General features: G+C 45.4%; 2 protein-coding genes across 2 annotated transcripts in view; both read right to left on the bottom strand.

Annotated features, from left to right (window-relative positions):
- Positions 1-16,554, bottom strand: part of LOC148124493 (G protein-coupled receptor family C group 6 member A-like) — a 393,462-nt gene that overhangs the window by 58,147 nt on the left and 318,761 nt on the right. The gene's annotated exons all lie outside the window — the stretch shown is intronic.
- On the bottom strand, positions 47-15,507 carry MAD2L2 (mitotic arrest deficient 2 like 2). Its single transcript, XM_087914833.1, has 8 exons — positions 15,317-15,507; positions 13,870-13,988; positions 12,416-12,487; positions 9,992-10,092; positions 7,859-7,953; positions 5,481-5,554; positions 2,635-2,727; positions 47-491 (listed from the first exon to the last, which is right to left on the bottom strand). Exons 1-8 carry the CDS (start codon positions 15,405-15,407, stop codon positions 450-452), a joined length of 687 nt encoding a protein of 228 aa, XP_087770959.1. The 5' UTR covers positions 15,408-15,507; the 3' UTR covers positions 47-449.

Raw genomic sequence — 16,554 nt, 5'->3', positions numbered from 1 at the left:
CATCTGGGTTCAGCGGTGGGGGGCGGGCAAAGTTAGACATGGTTGATACCAGATACAACTTAAGTTTATTTACAGTGAATTAGTCCTATTGTTCTACATTAGCACCTCGGAAACACAGCGATAAACATTCATTTTAAAAAGTAAGACAGACGAGTGTTTTCACAGCAATCAAAACGTGACCACTTTCTAGGCACAGTTCTGCAGTGCCCTGTCCTCCCTCAGGTCTAGCAACTTGAAAAATACCCGGCTCGCCGAATCGGTAGAAGACAACATGAGGGTAACCTGGCGGGATTTAAGAGCACTTTTAAAAACACAATCACCCGGTAGCCAGGAAGGAAACTCAGACACGCGCGTGTCAATCGTCCAAGCACTGACGTGGTTGCAGGGGACGAGCTTGGGAATGCGTCGCCTGGATTGCAGATTTCCAAAATGGTTCGGAAGTCCCAGGTTCAAGTGCCTTTCTGTGCCCGCTCCTCTACGTAGAGCTGCATCTGAAAGGATAGGGTTCAAATCAGGAATCTTGCATTTATCAGGGTTTTCCAAGATGGGGGCCTTTGCAGAAAGGCAGGATTTGGGCCAGATAACAGATTAAAAGAGTTGGAAGGTACCTTGTAGGTCATCTAGTCTAACCCCCTGCCCAAGCAGGAGACCCTACACCTGCGATGGCGAACCTATGGCACGTGTGCCACAAATGGCACACAGAGCCATTTGTACAGGCATCCGAGCCCCAGCCAAGCTTACCTGCACTGTGCATGCGCGCGCCTCCCAGCTGACTTTTGGCCCGTTTGTGGGCGTTTTCGCTTTCTCAGAGGCTCAAGGAAAGCCTCTGCAGCCTCAAGAGGCCGAAAAACGGGACTTCCGGAAATACCGGAAGTGCCTGTTCTCAGCCTCCTGAGGGCCTCTGGAGCCCGGTGAAGGCCGTTTTCACCCTGCCGGGGGCTCGAGGGAAGCCTCTGCAGCCTCGGGGGGCTGAAAACAAGCCCATTTCAGCACTTCCGGTATTTCCGGAAGGCCCGTTTTTGGGCCGAAAATCAGCTGGGAAGTGCACGCATGCGCAGTGCAGGTAAGGGGGTGGGAGTGTTGCACGCGCATGTGCAGGGTGCCACATTGCATTGTGGGTGCCGGCACGCACACTTTCAGCACACCACAACAAAAAGACTTGCCATCACTGCCATATACCATTCCTGACAGATGGCAGTCCACTCTCGAAAGTTTCCGGCGATGAAGCTCCCACAACTTCCAAAGGCAACTTCTGTTCCATTGGTTGATGGTTCTCCCTGTCAGAAAGTTTCTCTTTATTTCCAGGTTGAATCTCTCCTGGATCCGTTTCCACCCATTATTCCTTGTCTGGTCTTCGGGTGCCTTGGAAAATAGCTTGACCCCCTTCCTCCTCTCTGGGGCAGCCCCTCAAATATTGGAAGGCTGCTCTCCTGTCTCCCCTGGTCCTTCTCTTCCCTGGACTAGCCAGGCCCAGTTCCTGCAACCGTTCATTGTATGTTTTAGCCTCCAATCACTTCCTCTCTTTCTCTCCCTCTTTCTTTCTCTCTTTTCTTCCTTCCTTTTTCTTTCTCTCCCTTTTTGTTCTCTTTCTTTTTCTCTTTCTCTCACTCTTTTTTCTTTCTCTCCTTCCTTCCTTTCTCTTTCCTTTTCTTTCTCTCCATCTCCCTTCAAATATTGGAAAACTTGCTATCCTGTCTCCCCTGGTCCTTCTCTTCCCTGGACTAGCCAAGCCCAGTTCCTGCAACCGTTCGTCGTGTGTTTTAGCCTCCAGTCCCCTCATCATCCCGGTTGCTCTTCTCTGCACGCTTTCTAGAGTCCCAACATCTTTTTAATAGTACGGTGACCAAAACTGGATGCAGAATTCCAGGTGTGGCCTTACTAAGGCTTTATAGAGTGGTATTAGTACCTCCCTTGATCTTGACTGTATCCCTCTGTTAATGCAACTTAGCTTTTTTGGCTGCCGCTGCGCTCTGTTGCCTCATATTTAACTGGTTGTCGACTAAGACTCCAAGTTCCCTCTCACAAACCCTGTTGTTTTTTTTACCCAGTCTGTAGGTGTACTTTGGGTTTTTCTTGCCTAAGTGTAGGACTTTACTCTTCTGCACACCAAGGACACACTGAATGGCGCTCTTTCTTGGCAGCCACACAAAACACACCAACCGCTGAGGAAGATTGATGGGTCAGTGCAAAAAGGAGCTGCCCGTTCCTGGTCTGGGCTTTGGGATTGAATGGGAGGAATCGGCAAACCGAGTTATTAAAGACCCTTGTGCAAATGCGACAAAGGAACAGTTGGGGGTGGAGGTTCTGCAAGAAGAGGCTGGCCACACTGTCAAATCGCCCCACCTTTCAAACAGCAACAGAGCTGAGGGCCCATAAATTCCAAAATGGGAAGAATATAAATTAAATAAATAAATGCTGTAAAAATCAAAGCACCCTCTGGTGGCCAAAGGAAGAACTGTGGGCCCATGGGTCTCGGCTCTCCCTAGGATTGGGGTCACGTGACCTCAGAGAGCCAATCGGGAAGCCCCCCGGCGTATTAAAAAGGCGGGAATTCCAACCAATTTTCTTGATTGGATCGAATCTTCAGCTTGCCCTTCTCCAAGCCGGCCGGGCGCAGAAGGTGGGTCTGCTCACCTTCAAGAGGTCTGAGGTCATGGTCTTCAGGGGGATCAGCCGGGGGTCATGCATGTGGACGTCCTGCTCGTCGGCTAGAATCCAGGGGAAGTCCTACGGGATGGGAAACATAACAGCCTCTTCATGCAAACTATTGCCCCTTATGCTCAAACCAAATAAAATAAAATAAAATAAATAAATTTGAATGTAGCAGTTGTTTGCACGCACAGGTCCAGGACCCCCTGTTCTCAGGACTCCCAGCTCAGCTGCAGAATAGAAATGATGATGAATAGAACAGAACAGAAGAAAAGAAAAGAGACTAGAATAGAAATAGAATATAATAGATAGGAATGGGGATTAGAATAGAATAGAATAGAATAGAATTGAATTGAATTGAATTGAATAAGAATGCAGAATAGAATAGAATAGAATAGAATAAGAATTAGAATTAGAATTACAATAGAATAGAACAGAATAGAATTAGAATTAGAATGCAGAATAGAATAGAGAATAGAATAGAATAAGAATTAGAATGCAGAATAGAATAGAGAATAAATTAGAATTAGAATGCAGAATAGAATAGAGAATAGAATAGAATAAGAATTAGAATGCAGACTAGAATAGAGAATAGAATTAGAATTAGAATGCAGAATAGAACAGAGAATAGAATAGAATAGAATAGAACAGAATAGAATAGAGAATAGAATAGAATTAGAATTAGAATGCAGAATAGAAGAGAGAATAGAATAGAATAGAATAGAGAATAGAATAGAATTAGAATTAGAATGCAGAATAGAATTAGAATTAGAATGCAGAATAGAATAGAATAGAACAGAACAGAACAGAATATAGCTGTGATGGTGAACCTACGGCACACGTACCACAGGTAGGACGCAGAGCCATTTGTGCGGGCACGTGACCCCAGCCAAACTTATCCTCACTGCGCATGTGCGTGCCTCCCAGCTGATTTTCGGCTCATTTGAGAGATTGAGGGGCGGCTTTGTTGGCTTCGGAGGAAATTGAGGAAGAGCAGGCCCAGTCAAACCAGGGCCTTTCAAGATTAAGACGGCTTGTAGGCAGAGACGGGCCAGGATGACGAAGAGAGGCTAAGCAGGGACCCTGAGAGCCAGACCTCAGGCGATGAGCAAAGACCACCCCCTCCTGATCCGAGAGCACGGAGAGTGGAGAGAAGGCGAGAACAGCACAGAGTGAGCAGGCTACTTGGGAAGAGAGCGCCCCACTCCTCTCCACAAGGCACACCTGGGGACTGAGACTTAAGGAGACACTGTGGGGAACAAATGGTGAATTCCCGGAGTGTTGAGTGCCGACATTTGAACTTTCCTGGGTTCCTTCTTGATTTTTGGATTCTTGCCTTGCTTCGTGGCTTTCGGGACTCTTCGACTTGCCTGCTGGATTTTCTGGCTTGCTCACAGTATTGGACTGGTGTGTGTGTGTGTGTGCGCACGCACGGGCACGTGCATTATCCCTTGGCTCTGGGACTTGCCAGAAACATGGGAGTATTTGGGGGGAATTTGGAGCAATAAGGGGGCAGCCTCAGCGGTGGACTTCAAAAAAATTAGGAAAGGGTTCTCTGCCTGGTTGTTGGGTGGGTGTGGCCTAGTTGGCCTCCTGCCCCACGGTGGGAGGGCCTTTTTGCCCTACTCAGGCTCCAGAGGCTTTTTCGAGCCTCCGGGAGGGCGAAAATGGCCTCCCGGGATTCTGGAGGCTCTATGGAAGCTGGAAATGGGCCCATTTCCGGCCTTCCCAAACTTCCGGGAGGCCCGTTTTTCACCCTCCCTGTGAGCCTCCATGTGCGCCCTGCATAACCTGCATCCAAAATGGGCCACGTGGGGACTCCTGGGGGTGATGGAGTAGGGTGGGCGGGACCAGCCAGGAGTGGGATTTGGGGTGTTCTCCGAAGTGCACAGAATCTTAGCTAGGCGCTTTCCCGAACCCCTGCGTACCCCCAGCAGCACCCACCCCTGGGCAGTTTGAACTGCCAGCTTCCCATGTGGTGGCCTCTGCGCTGTGCCCCAGGTCATCACACTGATGCTGGGGTCAGGGACATGGGTGGCCGGGAGGCCAAATTTTTTACTGAACCCGAATACAAACAACAGAAGCCGGGATGAGATTGGAGGCGGCCTTTCATGCTTAAAAATGATGTTGGTTGTTGCTTTTAAAAAATCGACCGTATATGTGATGACCCAAAGTGGCGTGGCACAAAAGCAACAAAGTCACAAAAGTAGGTAAAGTCCCTTTAATGCCTCCAACTTGGCCCTCAATGTCCAGTTATCATCGGCTGGAAAAACTCTCCCAAGAACAGTTGTTTAAAGGGGAGAAATTCAGTCCGAACCCAAAGTACATATAGATTATAAATAAAAACCAACACAAACCACCCTGCAGCAATTAAAAAGACAGGGCAGGATAAGGAATTGCAGACTTCCAAAAGATAACAAGACACACACAGTTGGGAGGACGCCAGAACCCAGATAAGACTTGACAAAGATAATGCATGCTTTGCTTCCAGCAAGTTGCTGTGCGCAGACATCCTCTTTATCCTGTTTCCCCAGCTGCAGCTAACGAAGGGAATCAGGGCCCTTTTCTCCCCTGTAACCCACGTTGCTCCCTTATCTGTTCCTCCCTGCGTGCCCTAAGATGAAGAGGGAGTGGGCCTGGGTCTTCCTCTGAATGCCCAGCTGGACTGTGCCCTTCCCCCATTTCTTCCACAGCCACCAGAGCCACACTCCCACTCCCTCTCAGCTGCTCAACCTCCCCCTCAGAATGAGATTCCAACAGGGGCATGACAGTATCTGACGCAGAGAGAGTGAAACACAACGGCTTACTGTGGGTCTTGTGCGATTCCTTACCTTGATCACCTGAATTTTCTCCATGTTGCGCATGGCAGCTTCACGGGTGTGCACCAGGATGGTGAAAGTGCAGCCTGCAACAAACGAGGTAGAAACAGAGAGAGAGATTTTAAATAAAAGAGGCACGATTCAGAGTTACCACCTGTGATCAAATACAGTAGTCCTCAGCTTACAACAGTTCGTTTAGTGATCGTTTAAAGTTGCAGTTCATGTAATGACCCGGGGCGTGGCACAAAGATAACAAAGTCACAAAAGTAGATAATTTCCCTTTAATACCTCCAACTTGGCCCCCAATGTCCAGTTATCCTCAGCTGGAAACCAAACTGTTCCCAAAACAGTCTAGAAACGGAAGAAATACAGTCCAAACCCAAAGTAGAGATAAATTAAAAATTAAAAAAACCAACACAAACCACGCTGAAGTAATTAACATGACAGACCAGGATAATAACTTGCAGACTTCCAAAAGATAACAAGGCACACACAGTTGGGAGGACGCCAAAACCCAGATAAGCCTCGACAAAGATGATGCAGGCTTTGCTTCCAGCAAGGTGCTGAGTTCAAACACCCTTCTTATATCCTGTTCTCCCAGCTGTAACTAATGAAAGGGATCAGGGCCCTTTTCTCTCCCATAAGCCACGTTGCTCCCTTCTCCGTTCTTCCCAGTATACTTTAGGATGCAGAGGAGATGGCCCTGGGTCTTTCTCTGAATGCCCAGCTGGACTGTGCCCTTCCCCCGTTTCTTCCACAAGCCACCAGAGCCACACTCCCACTCCCTCTCAGCTACTCGACCTCCCCCTCAGAATCAGACTCCAACAAGGGCATGACACAACAGCACTGAAACATGTGACTTACGACTGGTTTTCACACTTACAACCTTTGCAGCATCCCCCATGGGTCACGTGATCTAAATTCACAGGTTCGACAACTGATTCACACTTATGATGGCTGCAGCGTCCCGGGGTCACGTGATCCCCTTTGGCGACCTTTGGACAAGCAAAGTCAACGCGGAAGCCAGATTCACTTAACAACCGGGTGACTAACTGAACAACTGCAGGGATTCGATTTAACAATTGTGGCATGAAGGGTCCCGGGGTGGGATGCCAGTATTTTTACTACAGGTTCTGTGGGCGTGGCTAGGTGGGCGTAGCTCAGTAGGCATAATTAGGTGGGTGTGGCCATGTGATGGGGGGGCATGACTTCTTTCTTTTTTTACCCCCCACACACTTTTTTGCCTCCTGGGCCTCTTCCCTGAGGCCCAGGAAGGCAAAAATTGGAGCACCGGGGGGGGGGGGGGCAACACACAGTCCCCTGTCAGGTTTCCAAGTGATGAAATCCATTTAAAAAGAAAAAAGAGCAAAGTCCATCTTCCAAGACAATTTCTTTTACTTAGGAAAACATCAAATTGGCAAAGTCCGTGGTAATTCCAGATCTGACACAACCCGGAATTACACCACATAATATTGGAAGTTAGAAACAGCCCCCAAAAGTCACATTCCCTAATAGAAATAAATCAATGTTGCCTGGTGTCATCAATCTCCACCTCCAGGTCTCAGCAGGGTCAGCTTTTGTTCCCACGGGAAGGAGAACCACCTAGTCTAAACAACTCTCTCATCTCCACTCCTCCCCGCTTAGGAATGTGGCAAGCCCGAAATACTTCCCTCATGACCACCAAAGTGGAAATAAGAAAAAGAATATATACTAAGCCTAACTAAAATGGCTACACATATGGCAACTTCGGGCTTGACACACACACACACACACACACCGTGCTCTGTTTTTTTGCTTCCTGGGCCTTAGGGAATCGTCCTGGGCGAAGCAGTAAGTCAGCGAGGGGGATCCCAGCACAACTGATCGTCGGAACAGCTGATCGTCGGGAGGGGGAAAAAAAGAAAGAAATATCGGTTTGGCCAAACCGATAGCTGTTTTTTGTTCGGCCAGACAGTAACATTTTTTATTGCCGGTTCGTGTGAACCGGGCCGAACTGGTAGAATAGCACCACTGGAAAGGTTGCAAAATGGGGCAAAACTCACTTAACAAATGCCTCACGTAAACAACTGAAATTTTTGGCTCCATTGTGGTCGTACTTTGAGGACAGCCTATATATTTTGGTCCCTGCAAAGCAGAGAGGTGCATAAAGAGAATTCCTGCACTATTTTACATACTGTGGTTATAAATATTTCTTTAAAAAATACCATTTTCCCCGAATTGCTGGAAGAAAAAAATCCGTATGGCAGACCCACTGTTTGAAACCACTGAAGCCGCTCATTCAGTTGTTTTCTTCAGCTCAGGGTGAAGGAAAAATGAACTTGAAATATCAGCCTGGAACCCACCCCACTGCCTGCTGCCAGCAAGATTACCGCCTCTGTTGACTCTCCTACCTGGAGGGTTATTCTCCAAAACAGCATCACAGACACTGATCTTCAGGATAAAAGCCCGCAGAAGTTGCTCCACATGGTTGAGGAGGGAATCGGAGCTGGAGAAGGAAAAAGTAGATGAAAGGATATAAATATATACATATGTATATACATCTATATTTATATACCTATATCTATCTATCTATCTATCTATCTATCTATCTATCTATCTATCTATCTATCTATCTACTATATAGAATAGAATTCTTTATTGGCCAAGTGTGATTAAACACACAAAGAATTTGTCTTGGTACAAATACTCTCAGTGTACCTAAAAGAAAAGATACATTCGTCAAGAGTCAAGAATCATAAGGTACAACAGTTAACAATAGTCACAGGGTATATAGTAAATAGAATAGAGTCATAAGGTAAAATAGGCAAATCATACTAGGAAACAGTAAAAATCGTAAAAATCTACCTAACCTATATCTACCTATCTACCTATCTAATCTATATCATGTATATCTATATCTATCTATCTAATCTATGTCTATTTATCTAATATATACAGTAAAATAGAATTCTTTATTGGCAAGTGTGATTAGACACACAAGGAATTTGTCTTGGTGCAAATGCTCTCAGTGTACATGAAAGAAAAGATACATTCATCAAGAGTCATAAGGTACAACATTTAATGATAGTCATAGTGTTATATAGTCATAGGGTATATAGTAAATAGAATATAGTCATAGGGTACAAATACGCAATCAAATCATACTAGGAAACAGTAAAAATCATAAAAATGTACCTAATCTATATCTACCTATCTATCTACCCACTATCTATCTATCTAATCTATATCTATATATATATAGATCTATCTGTATCTGTCTATGTCACCAATCTCATTGTACACATGTTATACTCTGACAATAAAGATAATAATAATTTATATCTATATTTATCTATGCAGGTCTTGGCGTGTTCGGGTCTTTTCCCGTGTAAGATTGAGAGTATCTTGGCAACGTTTCTACGAGGTCCCACTCGCCAGCTTCAGACTGGTGCTTTCGGCTTCGTGCTTGTGCAAGCAAAGAGTGATCGGAGCTGCCGTCTCCCTATATATACTGGTGGGGAGGTTGGTTGTGTTGTCATGGTTGATGGAGTTGATATTTGCAGATTGGCTGGCTTTTTCGTAAGAACATGTGTGGCTGAGGTATTGGCTGGCTGTGTGTCTATCTGCCTCCCGTGAAAATCTACAAAAACAAATATTTATCTATCTATCTATATCTATTCTTTATTTCTCTATCCTATCTATCTATTTCTATCTATCTCACTGGATTTTTAGCCATAATAAAATAACAAACATAATAAATACATATTATTATATTAATATTAATAATATAAAATATAAATGTAAAATAATATCAATATAATATAAAAAAAGATATTTATAAAATAAATACAAATATAATATATAAATGTATATTTATTTATAGCCATATATTTACAGACTTCTCAGTGGTCTGTTATAATTTACTTTCATGATTTAAGACTAGGCCCCAAACTGACTTTGAAAATCCACTTGAGATACTGGTTTACTGCCTTCCTGAGGGCTAAACTTGGGTTAAATGTAGTTTTATAATTATATGATCCCCTTTATTATGCTCCATATTTCTAAGTTTTAATACTACTAATAGTAATAACGGGGGACCATGGAGTGATCAAACCAATGTTTCTCAACCTTGAAGATATGTGGACTTCAACTCCCAGAATTCCTCCACTGGCTGGGGAATTCTGGGAGTTGAAGTCCATACATCTTCAAGCTGCCATATTGAGAAACTCTGAGTTAGACGGATGCAGAATCAGCCTGGTCAGTCGGATCCCAAAACAGCCCCTTAAGGGGGTGTTTCTTCCATTTTATTTGCAAATCAACACTTTTATTTTGTTCTTAAATTCAATATTTCTTAATATGTTCTTAAATCAATATATTCTTAAATTAAATCTTTGCTTGCCTTGGGTTCTGCAGAATAAACCAGAGTTTATGGCAGCTGAGTTTTTGCAACGGAAAGACGGATGGATCAAACTCTCCAGCCTTCCAAAATTTGGTGGGTGTGACCAGCAGACCAGTATTTGGGGTTTAGAAACAAGGAGTCTCACCTGATGGCCAGCAGTGGCGGCTGCATGATCTCAAAGACGAATCTTTCTACTGGATGATGCTCCTTATCAAGGATGACCACTACCACTTTTTCCACGTCATTCTGAAAAAAGGTTGCAAAAACAAGCAGGGTGACAGAAATATTATCTCTCCGAAGAACTCCTCTGTGAATTCCAGGCGCCTGTGCGCAAGTAGGCCGCATTGAGGTAGTTCCCTTGGCTGGAGCTTTCACACAACCAGGTTGGCTATGAAATACCAGGAATCTGGTACAACAACAGCAAAATTCGGAAGCTGTAGGACGCAGCTTCCAAGATCTGCAAATGGGCATCGCACACCGCCCAGAGGCTACCATACAAGGACAAATTAAAAAGCTCACTTGGAGGTGGGAGATACTTCTAATGCAGGGGTCTCCAAACTTGACAACTTTAAGACTTGTGGACTTCAACTCCCAGAATTCCTCCTCCAATCATGTTAGCTCAGGAATTCTGGGAGTTGAAGTCCACAAGTCTTAAAACTTGCCAAGTTTGAAGACCCTTGTTCTAATGTAATCTACTGGATCCCTTTCATGGATTGCCCCTGTGATCATGTAGGACAGACGAGGAGGAAGCTAACCACAAGATTGCAACAAGACAAGCAGTCAGACAAGGAGACCTGAACTCACTGGTAGCCTCACATTGCAATGAACAAGGAAATATATTCAATTTTGCAGCTACTAAGATTGTTGGTGGAGTAGGTACAAAAATAGCCAGGGAAATACTTGGAAGTCTTGGAAACAGGCCCCTTGTCAGTCAACAGGAGCACTGATTTACCCCCAGTTTATCAGGTACTTAGGAGCTGAGAGGAACCAACAGCCAACGACTTAATAGTTGGCCATCAACACCTCGGTCAATAAATAATCAACTGGATTCCCTGTGACTATGTAGGACAGGAATGAAGCGAAGATGGCAAGAATACAAGCGAGCAGTCAAGATGGGAAGACCCAAACTCATTGGTAGCTTCGCATTGCAGTAAACAAGGGCATGCATTCAATTTCGCAGCTACTAAGATTGTTGGACAAGCAGCCACAAAAACAGCCGGGGAAGCAACTAAAGCCCTTGTCAGTCAGTCAATGGGAGTGCTAATTTACCAGCATCTTATCAAAGTACTTAGGAGACAAGGGCTAGGCAGCACAAGGAAACAACTTACCATATTTTTTCTGACTATAAGTCACACTGCCCCCCCCCCACCAAAAAAAGTGGGTGCAAATGTCCGTGCGTCTTATAGAGTGAATACGGGCCTGGTTTTGGCCACTGGAGGCCTCACACGTCCCATTTTTGCCCTTCCTGGCATTGGGGGGTGGCAGAAACGGTATGCGCAGAGGGTTCAGGAGGCCAAAAACAGGCCCATTTTTGGCCTGCAGAGTGATTCTGGATGCTGGGAGGGCAAAAACGGGACGCACGGAGACAAAAAAACCTATTTTTTTTCTTGTTTTCCTCCTCTAAATCTAGATGTGTCTTATGGTCCAGTGCGTCTTATACTCCAAAAAATATGTTATAGCCAGCCATTAACACCCCAATCAACATCTAGAAAGCCACACACAACCGGCACCATATAAATACCACTGTGATGACTCAAAAGGGTGTGGCACAAAGGCAACACAGTCATATAATCAGTAAGAGTCCCTTTAATAGCTCCAACTTTGCCCCCAATGTCAAGGGTACCTTTTGGCTGGAGAAAAACTCTATCAGGAACAGCCTTTGGCTGCAGAGAATCAAGTCCAAACCGTGGTCAACAAAAACTGTAACTTTAAGTCCAATCAAGCCAAAATGAGGTAATGCGTCCATCAGGGCAGGAGAAGGAATTCCAGACGTGAAGGAATGGCAGTAACTCAACACGGTTGGGAAGACGCCAGGAACGCAGGTAAGCAAAGTCAACACAAGATAAACTCACGTTTGTTCCCAGCAAATGCCACACTCAGCATGCATCTCTTTTAAACTCTCATTCCCAGGTGTGTCTAATGAAGGGAGTCAGGGCCCTTTCCTCCCCCGTAAGCCATGCAACCCATGTTGCTCCCTCCTCCGTTCCTCCCTGTGTGCCTTAGGATGAAGAAGGGGTGGGCCTGGGTCTTCCTCTGAACTCCCTCTCCCTTGTTCTACCTCTCCTCTGCTCTGCCCATCCGGACTTTACCCTTCCCCAGCCTCCTCCACAGCCAACGGAGCCACACTTCCACCCTGTCAGCTGTTTGTCTTCCTCCTCAGATTTAGACTCTGACAGGAGCCTGACAACCACACACAGAGCAGCCCAAAGCGCACTGAGAAATTCCCCGAGGATGGGCTCCTGCACATGTCCAAAAGCTCAGAAGACTAAAGTTCTGGTCCCAGATTGGATTCTGCACCAGGAAATGGTTCTGCGGTTCCCTAACACAGCCCTACAGTTTTAAGACTCACCTTCTCTAGCAGAGGTTTGACGCAGTGGAGAGTATCCTGAATATATCGGTTGAGTTCAGGATGGCAGGACATCTGTGGACACAAGGAATTTGGTTCAGGTATTGATAGAAGTTCGTTTGAATTAACCCTCTGTGTTTTCTCTCCTTAAAACAATTTTGGTTTTAGTTTATCCTATAATTTATCTTGATTTTAGCCCAAGCAGACACTTAAAAGTTCTTGAAAAGGTTCACTGGAAAGTTAAGCTATGATTTTTCATTTTGAGATCAATTATTTTCCACTTCTACTAGACCACAGTCCTAAATAGTAACACACGCAATTTGTTGCACATTTCAACACTCAACGGTGAGATTTAATCTCTCTCTATAAAAGTGAATCATCACAAAATCTCCAGAACCGTAAAGCCTACAAACTTGAAATTTGGCATATGTGTTCCTCTTGGCTTCTAGGTACTCACTAAGAAAGGATTTTTCGAAGTGACCATCAGAGCTTTAGTATTTCCTATATTATTATTATTAACACTCTCTGATGCTAAGGAGTTCTACTCCCCCTCCCCACCTGAAAAGAAATCTGTTCCAAATGCAAAACACAAGCAGAGAGGAGTTTCCGTTTCCGTTTTACAGCAGCAAGCAGCTTTAGTACAGAACAGTTGAGCTAAGCCATGCCAAGGCTCCTTGCTGTCTCATTCTTGCTCACACAGCAAATACTGTTTCAGTTTCCAAAAAAGCCCTCAACTCTCTCGCACACTGATAGGATGTTAGCCAGGTGAATACCGTTAGATGCTGGTAGGCAGAGGCCGATTTTTTTCCGCTTATTTTCCTCCCCAAAAACTAAGCGCGACCACATAGTTTCAAGCACGGGTATCGAAGTAGTAAAATATAAAAGTCTAAAAAAATATATTGGGCCCTATGCTTTTTATTTTCACTTCCTTTTTTTATATCTTTTCTTTTAGATATGCATGATGAGGCTAAGTAATTTTGATTAGGAGTGGGTTTTTAAAGTTTTTACTGTCTTCTTTTAATATCTACTATACTCTATTTATTTTCACATAATATGAGCCATTTATTTTATCCCAACCAACTTGCTTTGATTCCTATTTAAGAAGGTATATTTGGAGTATTTCGTTATTAAATAAGTCCCTGGACTGATCTTTTAACTGAGTGAAACTGCAAACTTTAATGAAAGATAACTGCAGCTTCTCTGAAGGTTTGTAGAGTTGATTAGCAATGCTCAAGTTGAAAAATTTTGTAAAGAGGCATATAAGTTGACAAATACATCTGGTGTGGAAAGGAGAAGTAGGAGTTTAACCACCTCTAATAGACTTTGATTTGCAAATATTCTACGTTTTGCACACAAGAGCAATTTTAAGAACAATTTTCTAAAGACCAGATCAAAAGTGGAACAGACCCCTCAATTATTTTATATATATATCCAAAATGTACTTGTGTGTCTCTTACCTGAACAGGTACATTATATTTTTTCCTCTTCTGAAAAATCCCAGTGGGGTAAACCTCTCGGACATAAAGGATAAGGTGAATAGCTACTTCTAAAAATTCAGAAAGGACATCAGCGACCACTAGAAAAGAAGGGAAAAGAATGAAAATAAAAACAAGGAGGGTTTTGTTTTTTAAAAAGGGTGGTTGGAAAAAATCAACTTAAACTCTATTTAAAATTGGTATCTGAACTGCTTTATTTATTATTATTTCTTATTCATTAAACATGAAACTCAGTCAACTGAACATTTAAAAATGCATCACAAATATTATTGACTGGTGCTGATGCTTGATACAGGTTACTGCCAGCATCCTAGATATCAACCAAGTATCTTCTTCTTCTTCTTCTTCTTCTTCTTCTTCTTCTTCTTCTTCTTCTTCTTCTTCTTCTTCTTCTTCTTCTCCTCCTCCTCCTCCTCCTCCTCCTCCTCCTCTTCCTCCTCCTCCTTCTTCCTCCTTCTTCTCCTCCTCCTCCTTCTCCTTCTCCTCCTCCTCCTCCTCTTCTTCCTCCTCCTCTTCCTCCTCCTCCTCCTATTATTGGACTTATGCATAATAATAATAATATAATTATAATTATTTAAATTATTAATGCCTCCCACTTTATGCAGGAAGGATCCCCAAGGCCAATGGAGGATCAGAAATCATTGATTCGTTGGGCAGATGAATACAACCAAATAAAATAAGCAGCCAGATTTTAATGGTATTAAAACATTACAACAACCCTAGCAATAAAAGCAGCGGTTCTCAAGCTTGGCCAGGGAAAAGAGGGGTGGACTTTGACTCCCAGAATTCCCCAGGGGCCAGCCAGGGGAATTCTGGGAGTTGAAGTCCGCTGATCTTCCCTTGGAAAGGCTTCAAAACCCTTAACCCAAAGCAAGGGTCTTCCAACTTGGCAAGTTTTAAGACTTGTGGGCTTCAACTCCCAGAATCCCTGAGCTACCATGACTGGAAAGGGAATTCTGGGAGTTGAAGTCTGTAAGTCTTAAAGCCGACCCCGGACCCAAAGAGACCTTTAAAGGCTCTGCATGCAACCCCCATCTCCCAGTTCTAGTTAAACAACAACAACCGCACCAAACTCGATTGCAGGAAATACGACTTCAGCAATACCGGAGTGGTCAATGTCCGGAATCCTCTACCTGACTCTGTGGTTTCTTCCCCAAACCCCCAAAACTTTAACCTTAAGACTGTCGACTGTGGACTCACCCCATTCCCTAAGAGGTCCGTAGGGGGCCTGCATAAGCGCACCAACGTGCCTACCCTCCCTCTCCTATTGTTTCTTTTTATTTTTCTTATCCATTTCATGTATTCATAACTATGTATATACTTATACCTGTTATTTTGTAAGCGATTGACAAATCAAATAAACAAATAAATAAAATAAACCGCCACAACTGGGATCTCCTGGTGGTACCTTGTCCAAAGTTGAGGTCCTGGCGCGTGAGCGTGGTCATCCTTCCCGGGAGGGGGTGGGGGGCTCCTGCCAAGAAAAACCCACCCAGCATCCTCCTTAGAGCAGCGGAGAGGCGGGCGGAGGGGGAGGGTTGCAGCCCCTTCCCCAAAACAGCTGCATCCCCCCCGAGCCGCTTTGCAAGGGGCTGCCCTTCCCCAACCAGGCGCCCTTCATCCCGAGGCTGGTCCGCAGCACGGAGCCGGGAGAGGAGGGGGCTCCGGGGAAACCCCCGCGCCCCAGACCGGGCTTGGCGCTTACCTTCCCGGCGGAGCGGCTGCTCGGGGCCGATGGCGGCGGGAGGCGGAGCGGCTGTTGGACGCGCCCTGCCCGGCTGAGCTCTCTCGCCCGCCCGCCCGCCAGCGGTCTTAGCGCCCGCGCTCCGCGGAGAGCCGGCCTCCCTTTCCTCTTCCCTTCCCTTCCCCTCCTCCTCTTCCTCCCTCCCCGCTCCCGCCCTCCCTCCTTCCTTCCTTCATTTTCCTCCCTCCCCCTTTTCTCCTTCCTTCCCTTTTTCCCTCCCTCCTTCCTTCCTCCTTCATTTTCCTTCCTTCTCTTTCTCCCTTTCCTTCCTTCCCTCCCCCTCCCTCCCTCCCTACTTCCTTCCTTCCTCCTCTTCCCTCCCTCCTGCATTCATTCATTTTCCTCCCTCTCTCCCTTTTCTCCTTCCTTCCCTTTCTCTCCCTTCCTTCCTTCCTCCTCTTCCTCCCCTCCCTCCCTCCTTCATTCATTCGTTTTCCTCCCTCCCTTTTCTCCTTCCTTCCCTTTCTTCTCTTCCTCCCTCCCCCTTCCTTCCTTCATTTTCCTTCTCTTTCTCCCCTTCCTCCCTCCCTCCTCTCCTTCCTTCTCTTTCTCCCTTTCTCCCCTTCCTCCCTCCCTCCCTCTCTCCCTACTTCCTTCCTTCCTTCTCTTCCCTCCCTCCTGCATTCATTCATTTTCCTCCCTCCCTCCCTTTTCTCCTCCCTTCCCTTTCTCTCCCCTTCCTTCCTCCTCTTCCTCCCCTCCCTCCCTCCTTCATTCATTCGTTTTCCTTCCTCCCTCCCTCCCTTTTCTCCTTCCTTCCCTTTCTCCTCTTCCTCCCTCCCCTCCCCACTCCTTCCTTCCTTCATTTTCCTTCCTTCTCTTTCTCCCTTTCTCCCCTTCCTTCCTCCCTCCCTCCCTCTCTCCCTACTTCCTTCCTTCCTCCTCTTCCCTCCCTCCTGCAT

Source organism: Pseudonaja textilis, chromosome 18 (genome assembly GCF_049901715.1).
Source record: "Pseudonaja textilis isolate UNSWEBS1 chromosome 18, rPseTex1.2, whole genome shotgun sequence".
Classification (NCBI taxonomy): domain Eukaryota; kingdom Metazoa; phylum Chordata; class Lepidosauria; order Squamata; family Elapidae; genus Pseudonaja; species Pseudonaja textilis.
The sequence above is the reverse complement of the archived record's forward strand: the minus strand, read 5'-3'. Positions and strand labels throughout refer to the sequence as shown.

What these genes read in the sequence shown, in the direction of transcription:
- MAD2L2 (XM_087914833.1), bottom strand. Translation starts at nt 15,407, where the DNA reads ATGCTGGGTGGGTTTTTCTTGGCAGGAGCCCCCCACCCCCTCCCGGGA. An exon ending in TCAAACCTCTGCTAGAGAAG is followed by an intron (nt 10,093 to 12,415) that starts GTGAGTCTTAAA and finishes ACCTTTTTTCAG; the next exon opens with AATGACGTGGAAAAAGTGGT. An exon ending in TTTGGAGAATAACCCTCCAG is followed by an intron (nt 5,555 to 7,858) that starts GTAGGAGAGTCA and finishes CGTTTGTTGCAG; the next exon opens with GCTGCACTTTCACCATCCTG.